The sequence below is a fragment of the Xiphias gladius genome, chromosome 10, assembly GCF_016859285.1.
Source record: "Xiphias gladius isolate SHS-SW01 ecotype Sanya breed wild chromosome 10, ASM1685928v1, whole genome shotgun sequence".
NCBI classification, from domain to species: Eukaryota; Metazoa; Chordata; class Actinopteri; order Istiophoriformes; family Xiphiidae; genus Xiphias; species Xiphias gladius.
Genome location: NC_053409.1, coordinates 11,527,163 through 11,537,992, shown reverse-complemented (window position 1 = coordinate 11,537,992; position 10,830 = coordinate 11,527,163). Strand labels below are relative to the sequence as shown.

Genomic DNA, 10,830 nt, shown 5'->3' with positions numbered 1-10,830 from the left:
ATCTCAGAATGGTAAGAATGATGTCACTTCTAATGTAAAGAGACCAGTGGCATACTGAGAATGTCTGGGTTTTCTGGCACGACCCTCAGTGGTGCGTTAGAATACAAGCTCTTTCTTGCCCTGGGAAAGATTTAAATTAGCTGTCTGAATTCTGTTTGCAGATGATATGATGGTGAAGGGTCTTAGAGCCAGCTGCAGACCAAGGCGAGGGATACCTCATCTATTTTGACAAGTTTTATTCAGACATTTTTATGAAAACTGGAATTTCAATGCACATTCTTACTGGCAAGAACACAGCCATAACTTGAAGTCACTGCCCCAAAGAAGAGTGCAAAATTCCTTATGTCTACCTCTCACGTGGAGTGTTGTCTTTTGAAGGTGTAAGGAGATGTCTGTGTAATGTGTAATAAGATCTGTATGGATGTGCTTTTTAAGTGGGTTATACTTCATGTTGAGATTTTCCTGCTGTTGGCTCCAGAGGATACTCCCTTTCTCCAAGGCTTTACTAGACTCAACTAATGGATTCCAGTCGCTTGACAAAGCATGGCTCGCCTCTCTTTGCTTTTTTTAACGATAAGACCTCAGTCAAAGGAGATATGAAGTCCAAAAATCACTGAGGAAGAATCTTAGGTCTTGAACAATCCAACTTACTATTTTGCCCAAAAAGACACCAATTGAACAAGATACTTTTTCTCCTTAAGTGTTTATTGTTCACTTGACATTACAAAATAACAGGTAGGAGTATAAACAGCACTTTGGGTAGAAACAATAGTACAAAGTTTATAGAAAAGCTTCACTAATAATTAAAAAAGACATACAAAAACCAAAATAACAAAGACATCCTCATGTCACTGTGCAAACAAGTTTATACAGACAGAAACGCTTCCATATGAGGCTACGCTTCTAGATAAATTATTTAAATAGCATATATCTACACAAATGACATAACCTCAACATAAAACAAACATAATAATTTATCCCAAAAAAATGCACAGGAAATACATATAGCACAACATAGTCAAGACAACATTTCTTCAATCCTTTATGTTCCTGTCTGGGCTTCTTTTGCTAAAAAAATATCTTATATACAGCATATAAATGATACTTAAGTCTTGCATTAAAAAAAAAAAAAAAGCCAACCAATTTATACTCTGTTGCTAAGAATAGTGATTCTTGTGTATTGCTGGCCTCAATACAAAAAGAATTAATGAGGTAATATTTGTACATAAAGGGTTTCCTTTTATTTTCCCTTGTCAGAAATGTACACACAAGCTCAGGCACACCAGTCATGCACACTGTGCAGAAGCAGAATATTTGGAGTACTGGGAGTGATGCCTATCTTTTACTTTTTCTTACTGTTTTTTGGCAGATTTAATGCTGTATCTCGCCATTAGTGAATATTGATTTGAGTGGATTGAAATAAATTGCTGACATATTAAGATGGCAGGATGCAAAGATGAGCGAGAATTAAAGCCTCTATGATGAAGAAGTAAATACAAACAGCCATACTTACAATGGTTAACTCCTAACAGGAAATAGACTGGCCCTCGCTGTTTACGTCCCTTGACACTTTCAGTAAAGATTAGAGATATCAGCATAATATTTGCTAATAATTACTGTTCCAAAGCAGTGTGCAGTGTGCCTGCTTTGGGGCCCTGTGCTGTCCTGAATTTTGTGCTCTCCTCATTTCTTCTAGTGCTCTTTCCTGAGAAGAAGAATGTTTTGGGCAAGCCCTAAGCCTCAGCTAAATATAAGACCTCGTATATACCGGTCTGCATGAATGTGGGGTGAGGGGTCATCAGAAGAATTTAAAACAAATTTTGACTTGGTTGTCTTCTTAATTATGCTTGTTGGGTGGCACACATGCACAAACACACTAACAACATTCACTCTCTTTGATAGTAACAGTCAGTCCATACTGTCCATGGTCCCTCAACAGTTCCTTCAAGGGGCATATTTACCCCAGCCTAAGAAAGTTTTCCTACTGCTTTCTTCATACTGAAACAAGCATCTTTGAGTCCACAGCAGATGTATATTAATGCTAAAAAATAAAAATTAATTAAAAACATGAAACACTCTTTGGCCCCTCATCCACAGAGGAATACTGCCAACTGACAACAGTTCAGGTGTGCAAAGCAGTAAAATATGGCCCTCTGCCAATGCAGATCAGAGCAACAAAGTGAGAGGGCCAATGTCTTCTGAGCAGGGTTGTGCTCACAATTTGAGTTTGGTGCAGTGGTGCAGAGTCATCAAAGAACTTTCATTTGCCTTTAAGTCCTGAGGTCAGTTTACCTCACGTTAGCTCACTTGCCTGTCATTCCTCCAATGTGCATTTCTCAAAGGAAAAATTCAAAGAGATATCGATCCAGGTCTCATATTATATATTCACACTGACAGACTGATGCATTCTTCCAGAAGACCCTGTGATCCATTTATGTATCTGAAAAAAAGTAAGGACGGAAAACACGTCACAAATAAAGTCTAAGGTAATGAAATTGTGCTTTTTCAAAATGTCAAACAGCACTTATGTCCGTACCTCTGCATTCGTATTTGAGGTCTGAGAAGTAAACCATCTCCTGAGAGAAGACGTACAAGCCTAGTCGCCCACCAGCGTATGTCTTGTCGTAGATGTTTCCAGAATCAGCCATGATTCTCTTGCCTTCATACATGACCACTCTAAAAAAGAAAAGGTAAAACATGAGCTCATTGTCATTTTACAATAAAGTGTGCAGGTTTGTAATTGAGTGAATGAGCATGATTCTGAGGATTACAGCTCACCTGATAAGTCCATTCTTGGGTCTGTGGGTCAGGTGCCATCTGTAGGCAGTGAAGTCCTTCCAGCCAATGTTCTTGGGGTCATGCCACAGAGTGCGCACCTGGGAAGGAAGAATTGTAAAGGTTAAAATGAGAAACAGTCAAAGATTGTGTTAACTTGTATCTTACATCTCAAACTTTGAGTCAGTAAATCTATGCTCACCTGTCCTGGGGTGTCTCCGGTGTGCCACAGGGCATTCCTCAGATGCTCACCAGGGCCAGTGGTGGAGTTAACGACTTTGATTGACAGGCCAGAGTAGCCTTGAGCTCTTGTGGGTGTGTGAGACCAGTAGGTCTGTGTGATCTGTTTCCACATGACTGTGTAGAAGCGTGAGCTGGACTGGTAGCCAAACACGAACCCAGCGTAATCGTCATCTCTGTCCGTGTTGATGAAGAATGTTCCACTGAAATCCACTGCGCTGAACTCATCGAAACCTTAAGTAAGAGATGAGATGGTATCAGAACCAGTTGGCTACTACTTTGTGTCTGTGCATTTGTAGTGAGATATCTGTCTGTATATTACATACCAACAGCAATGCCAGGATCGCAGTTGACAGTCTGCACCAACTCCTTGCCCTGATGCCGGACCACCCAGTTGGGGTCAATCTGGGAGGTACCCTTCGGGTCCAGAGGAACCATCTGGAATCTGCGGAAGTCTGTTTCACTGATGGCAAAGTTCTCTGGGCACACGTCATAGATGTCTGGAACACTGTCTTGGTCGAAATCGTCTTTGCACGCATCACCACGGCCATCACCTGAGAGGAAAATATAGATATTTAGAACTTGTAAATTACAGAAAAGGAGCTACTCTCTGAAAGACCAACCTAGTTTTTTAGGAGGCTGTCCTGAGATTTAGCACCATTTGACATGCTGACAGACTGACTCACCATCAGAGTCCAGTTGGTCAACGTTAAAGACCAGTCGACAGTTGTCCTTGTCATCGGGAATGCCGTCATTGTCATCGTCATGGTCGCAGGCATCACCCTTGCCATCCTTGTCATGGTCTGCTTGGTTGGCGTTGGGGATGTAGGGGCAGTTGTCCAAATTGTTCTGGTGACCGTCTTCGTCGATGTCCTGGTTGTTGTCACACTTGTCTCCTACAAGATCTGAGTCAGAGTCGACCTGCAGGAGAACAGAATTCCTTTATGATGATATTTCCCAAAACACAACTATCACACTCTAAGACACTTGTCCTCATTTCACATGACTCCACTCACTGTTTTTCATCAGCCTCTATGTGAGAGGTGCTACTTTGGAACTGATTTAAATGTAGCCCCTTGTATTCAGGTATGCAAACAATGTCCCCCCAGACAGGTGTTCAGTGTCCTTACACCTCACCAGAATTACACATTCATATTTGTGTTGCTGTTGTTCTTTAATTAAAGCAGTTTGTTTACAATTGTTTACATTAAATTAAGCTGTGACAATCAGGGTAGCTTTAATGGGAAGGCAAAATGTGAGATCTGACGTTACCTGATCAGGGTTGTGCTCCAGAGGGCAGTTGTCACAATGGTCTCCCACACCATCTCTATCAGTATCTCTCTGGTCCACATTGTAAACATATGGACAATTGTCGTTCTCATTCAGAATGCCTGTTGAGTCAAAACATGCTCATCTTAGCCTTTAGGACTGTGTGAAGGCTTATTAAACCCAAGCAAGAGCAAGGTTTCTTGGACAGAATTTGAGAGATCTCTTACCATCACCATCAATGTCAACAGCACAGGCATCACCCTCTCCATTGTTGTCAGTGTCTGCTTGGTCAGTGTTAGCCTCGAACACACAGTTGTCACAGCGGTCCCCAACATCATCCCTGTCTGCATCGTACTGGGCAGGGTTGTACACTCTTGGGCAGTTATCCTAAATTAATAGAAAGATATCAATTTAATTACTAAAATGGGTCATGACTCAAAGAAATGATATGTATAGGAACAAAACTTTGGTTTCAAAGGCATGTTTTTTTCTTACTTTTTCTGGAATGTGATATTCCACTGCATGAGAGCTGGTAATTGTTACCACAGCATTTTTCTTGCCCAACTTTCCAAATCCACACTAAGAATTATGGGCAACAAGCCACCTTGTCCTCAATTCAGGCTTCATGCTGAAATTATATTACACTATTGCTATGCTACTGGCTTTCCACTTTAGCTCTCTGGTGAAAGCACACAAACATGGAGACTTTACATTCTTCCTGCCCAGAGGAAGGATGGCTACAGCTGATTGCTATGTCTGGTCTCTGAGGAAAGCACAGTTTGGGGCTAAATAAAACTGCTGTAATGACTCACCCTATCATCAGGGATGTCATCATTGTCATCATCATGGTCACATTCATCACCCAGGCCATCTTTGTCATGATCTTCCTGACCAGAGTTGGGAAGGTTGGGGCAGTTATCCTAGGAAATAACAAAAGAGTGGTTAAGGAGGCAGTCATCACAATAATAAGGCGCAGATGGGTAATAATGGCCTTTTGTATTTCTGTCCATGGTGGGTCCGGCTACCTTCTTGCAGTGGTAGGTAGCATTCTTCACACACAGCAAGTCCATGTTTGGCCAGCCATCCAGGTCACTGTCCTCTCCACAAATACGGCCATTCCCAGCATAACCTGGCTTGCACTCGCAACGGAACATGGACTCAGAGAAGATGCCCAAGTAGATGCAGTTTGCATTTTTATTGCAGTCATGGCTTCCATCCCGACAAGGGTTACGAGGTGTGCACACCTAAAGAAAATTACAGAGGGTTAAACAAAATGCAAGCAGCTAGCCTACGTGCCACAAACACAACGAGTAAGTAATAATTCAAACCTGTTTTTTAACAGTTGCCTGTTCCACTCCCCTTCCGAAGGGCTGAGGACCGGAGAAACGTGCAGGGCAAGGCAGACAGTTGTAACCAGGCTTAGTGTTCTCACAGCGATGGACACCGTTATGTGTGTGGCAGGCATCAGGGACCTCTTTACACTCATCAATGTCCTTGCAGATGAGGCCATTCCCACGGTAGCCAAGTGGACACTTGCCACACCTGAAAGAGCCATCAGGGAAGCTGGTGCACTTTGTGCCAGGGAAGCATGGGTTGGACAGACAACCATCTGTAGAAAAAAAGAATTCATGCATTAAAAGGGTGATCTGTTGTGAATTGTGCCTTATTTCTTTAATATTTCTGAAATCTTAAATGCTTACCAATAGGACAGCCCTGTTTGTTGCACACTCGAGACATAGTGGCATCACCAACACAATCCTTTCCACCATATTTTGGGACAGGGTCAGAGCAGAGGCGTTTGCGGGTGTGGACTCCTCCACCACAGGTAACAGTGCAGGTGTCCCATGGTGACCAAGGTCCCCAACCTCCATCGACTAAAAGTTAATTTAAAAAAAAGAAGAAGCCAATATTCATTATTTTTCATTGAATTCATACACTCTATCATATATATTTTTGTACTGAAATTTAACTTACCAGGGCAAGGCGACTTCTGACACATTTCAGTTTGACGTCCTTCTCCCTGGCAGTCCCTGCCACCCATCTGGGGTGTGGGGGAGTTGCAGAGGCGGATCCGGGTGATGACCCCTTCACCACAGGTCACAGAGCATGAAGACCATGGAGACCAGTGACTCCAACCACCATCCTGTTTGACTGTGAGCAACACATACCCAATTAATTCTTCATGCTATCAAACTGAGAATATTTACCATCACAATGGTTGTGTTAAGAATACTCATTGACTTACAGCGTTTGTCACATTCCTGGGGGTAGCAGTCACGGGTCTGGACAGAGGTGCCCTCACAGTTGCTGTTGATGCGGTCGCAGGAGCGTCCACGCTGCTGGATGCCACGGCCGCAAGTCACTGAACAATGGGTCCATTCAGACCAGGGAGACCATCCATCCTCGATAACATGAGTCGCTGCAGGGGGGGAAGATATGAAGTTTGAGGATTGTTACTTTGAGGGAAAGATATCAAGAAAAAATAATGAAAATCAGATAAAATGTATGAAAATTAAGCTTACATGGTTCACAGCGAGGGCAGCACTCTCCGTCGGGCACGGTGGCATTAGCACATGGGATCAGAGGGCAGGAGATTTTACGACACACAGTAGCAGAGTTCTGGATAAAGGAACAGTCAAATTAGTACAAAAATAATGAGTTAAATGAATGGCTGACTGGATAAAGAAAAAAAACAGGGTTTCCTGGTGCTGTTCCAAGCCTAATTGCTTTATTTCACAAAGGACTGATCTTTATCAGGGACATGACACTCCTGCTGTGTTGATAGAAAACATAATGCTAACTAACACTCTCCCACTAACACCTAGCTAATTGCACAATACATAAGCACCCTTCACTAAAATTTGCTAGTGGAGAAAAGGCTCCATGCTGCTTTGTTGATAGTAGAAAAGACATGTTGATGGCTTTCAGACAGAAGCAATGTGATTATAAAGGGAGGTGCTAACATAAACACTACTATCACTTCGTTACAGCAGGGATACAGGAAACACAGTGATGTGTTTCCTCAGCTGATTTGTGGCTAGTCTAAAGGTTGTATTCCAGCATGTGTGATGACACTTACCTGGCAGGTGCACTCGGTGCAGCCGTCCACGGTCCATTCATCTTTGTCTTTGTACACCATGCCATTGTGGAAGCAGACTCCACTGTGGATGTTCATTTGATTTTTCAGCAGTGTGCTGTCCTCAGACTGGGAAAAAAAGAGATAGAGAGAAGGGGGTTGCTCAGGATGGAAAATGGAAAACTTTTACTTTGCCAAGGATCCAATACAAATGAATAACCAACCAACACCGTGATAAAGACATTGCTTGACTCTTGCGAAGCAGTGCAAATGCAACTGGCAGCCAAACATATTTGTGTATTCACATGGGTCTCATTAAGGACTTGGCCAGGGGCTGCAATGACAGCGACAAGTGGCTATGCGCTGGGAATGCGTTAACTGGAAGCAGGGGGAAAGATGCAGAGGAGAGGAAAAGAGGGAGTGAATGATGAAAAAGAAACAACACCCTGATGGCCCTTGGAGCTTACCACTTTTCGGAGCTCGTTTGACAGCTGTTTAACAACCACACCGAGTCCCTTGAGCTCCTTAAACATGCTGGCAATGTCATCACAAGAGAAGCCGCAGACAGACTGGAGATCTGATTACAGGAGAGAAGAATCCAATAAATTACCTCGAATATTAGTGTTTGCAACTGACCAATAGAACAGACACAGACTTGAGTTTTTGTGTGTGTGTGTGTGTGTGTGGGGGGGGCCTCACCTTTGGCTTTGTGGCCAGTGTAATCATTCCTAATGGCTGGGCTGGACCCGTTGACTGGGTTGTCCAGGGTCATGACATCAGTTAAGGTAGCTGCAGGGGAAAGAGAGGAGAAAAGACAAATGAACTTTTGTTCACTGGAGCACAATGTGGTAGTCTATTTGCATCCTTATTGCATCTGAGTTAGATCTGGTCAGTCAAGGGGAAAGACACATTTTATCTATTTTTCAAACTTACCTTCCCTCTGGCATCCCTTATTTCTTAGTATGGCATTAAGAGTGGTCCCAAAGACAAAGCGCACATTCTGAAGGACTCCCTGAAGAAAGATAAATTCAAGTTAGAGATACTTCAAACTATTAAAACTTTATTTTCTTACATTAGTTATTGTGTGAGCACGAAAAATAGTGCACTAAATATTATTTTTCATCATTAGACAGTTATTTAGTTTCCATCTTAGTCAAAACACTATTGATCTTACTATAAATCTGTCCTTCACAGCTCCCTTTCCAATCCTGAGCCTGGCGATGTCTGCCACCTCCTGGGACAGCACTTTATGGATGGGAACATCCATCTCTGATATATTAATCTCCTCGCAGCCGACGAAAAGCTGCGCCCGGTCATCCTCAACGAACAGCGTGATGTTCTTCCAGTGTCCAGTGGCCAAATCCGCATCCTCGATGGACACGACCTGCTGCTGGTTCATTGTGGAGTAGACCACATCCAGAGTGTTCGCCTTGCCATTGGAAATGATCTCGAAAACTGGCCCAGACCCATCATTCTTCTCGATGGTCAAAATGCTGCCTCTGGTTTTCTTAAACTGCTTCAGGTTGACCAGGAGGAGGAAGCCCCTCTCAGCCTGGATGGAATCAAGGAGGTCCCGAAAGGAGCTGTCGGGGATGGAGGGGATCAGGTCTGCATTCAGGACTCTGTATGCAGGGCTGTAGGGATCTGCGCCTTTAACCAAACTCACTCCATGGTGTCTCTTGTTTACTTGGGCCAGATCAAATAAGTCATACACACTGTTATCCTCTCGACTCTCTGCAGTCAAAGAAAAGAAAAGACATTGGTCATTTTTTTTCCTTATAATGACAGTGTCCATGAAGATGCAGGAAAACAAAGAAACCCCCTAAAGAACTGGGCTATAATGCATCAACCAGAACTATAAAAATAACTGCAAAACATTTGTAAAAATATTGTTTTTATAAGAAAATTATTGTAGGGTTAGAGTGACTCTCAATGACGTTACTATAACCTGAATACCATAGTCATGCTTAAAGTCCCCATAGTAATAATTACTTTCAGTGTGGGAGAACTAAGACAGTTTTAACAAGTAAAAAATCTATTATAAACACATTTTTCAGTCTCACCTGCCAGTCTTGCGCCTTCGCAACTCCAAAGCATCAACAGCAAGAAGATGCCACACAGCATCATCTCGAAATCCTATCCGATCCCTGTTACAACCAGAGTAACAGAGTTGAACATCTGGGCTGCATCTGGTCATCAATAAATGATAGCAAATAATAAAAAGAAGTCTACAAACCTTTAAAATGAGAATTTCCTGCGAAAATAGATTTTAAATAAAGGCGAGGAAAGTCCTTGCTTGTCAGATTATTTATCCCGTTTCTCCTCCTTAAACTCTTGTAGATTCGATTCGATTAGATTGGAGTAAATAGTTGCAAAGTCTCTTTGAGCTCCTGTCCGGGATTTATTCCGAAGCTTTCAGTTATTCTACTGACTTATCCCACTGACACAAGCGCTATTTAAACAGTTTAAGGACATTCCTGAGGTCCCATCTGGACCAATGGGATGGCTGCAGGAGAGAGGGACGGACGTGTTTGCTTACCTCACAGCCAGTCACAGTTTTATCCGAGACGCACACACACACACACACACACACACAGAGGGAGATAGGGAATAATGCATTCCTGTGCTGAATTTCCATCACCGGACAAATATTTCATACACACACCAGAGCCAAGACGCGGTCGTTTCCGGTCAAATAAAAGTTTAAGTATTCGTCAAATAGTTTTCATTTCTTGTGACTGTCATTTTCTAAAAAAAAAATGTTGGCGAGATTTCTTTTTTTTAAATTTAAAAAACAAATGTGATCCAAAATAAGGTCAATTAATTCAGTCGACTGGTAATGCAAAACCAGTTGTGAGCGGATTAAAAAGCCATATAAAACATTCAATTATATTCCACAACCTAAAGTCAGGTATTAATTCCATTTTATATTTATGACATATAGCGGGCGACTTACTGGTTTATGGTGTACTTCTCATTTTGCTGTCTGGCCGCCAGGGGACTCATTGAGTAATGAATGTAAGCGTGTACTGGCCTGGGAGAGTGAGCGTGACCGGGATGCTTGTCTCTGGGTTTCTTTCCACCTATAAAACAAAAAAATATATGTTTTAAGGAATGTATGCAATTCAATTTAAAGCATGTTTTTTAAACTCGAAAAGTATTTATTAAGTAGTAGGCTAGAAACTAAATATATACAATAACTTTGTAGTCTCAGTCTCACTGTATAAGTACTAAAATGGCAAAGGAATTACTGTGACAGAAACCAAAAACAAGTACCAAAGAATCTTTGGTTTGAATCTAAAAATACAACCATTGTGGAAAACAGGGGGAAATTTACTTAATTGCATATCTCATCCATTAAATACAGTATATGCATAAATTATGTTAATGTTAGATTACGGAAACTCAGATTATACATGAATAAGGTGTATTAAATGGTGGATACAAATTCTGTGCCATCTTTCCTTACA

General features: G+C 42.0%; 1 protein-coding gene across 1 annotated transcript; it reads right to left on the bottom strand.

Annotated features, from left to right (window-relative positions):
• Nucleotides 1–686: 686 nt before the first annotated feature.
• On the bottom strand, nt 687–9,773 carry LOC120795957 (thrombospondin-1-like). Its single transcript, XM_040138275.1, has 22 exons — nt 9,597–9,773; nt 9,424–9,507; nt 8,535–9,094; nt 8,294–8,372; nt 8,060–8,149; nt 7,828–7,937; nt 7,364–7,489; nt 6,807–6,903; nt 6,530–6,703; nt 6,259–6,435; nt 5,985–6,158; nt 5,613–5,893; nt 5,310–5,528; nt 5,097–5,204; nt 4,512–4,671; nt 4,288–4,406; nt 3,702–3,936; nt 3,342–3,569; nt 2,978–3,249; nt 2,779–2,876; nt 2,537–2,676; nt 687–2,440 (listed from the first exon to the last, which is right to left on the bottom strand). The coding sequence occupies exons 2-22, from the start codon at nt 9,485–9,487 to the stop codon at nt 2,433–2,435; spliced, it is 3,519 nt and encodes a 1,172-aa protein (XP_039994209.1). The 5' UTR covers nt 9,488–9,507; nt 9,597–9,773; the 3' UTR covers nt 687–2,432.
• Between the last annotated feature and the right edge of the window lie 1,057 nt (nt 9,774–10,830).

What these genes read in the sequence shown, in the direction of transcription:
- LOC120795957 (XM_040138275.1), bottom strand. Translation starts at nt 9,487, where the DNA reads ATGATGCTGTGTGGCATCTTCTTGCTGTTGATGCTTTGGAGTTGCGAA. An exon ending in CTGTGAAGGACAGATTTATA is followed by an intron (nt 8,373 to 8,534) that starts GTAAGATCAATA and finishes ATCTTTCTTCAG; the next exon opens with GGAGTCCTTCAGAATGTGCG. An exon ending in GCACCGAGTGCACCTGCCAG is followed by an intron (nt 6,904 to 7,363) that starts GTAAGTGTCATC and finishes TCCTTTATCCAG; the next exon opens with AACTCTGCTACTGTGTGTCG.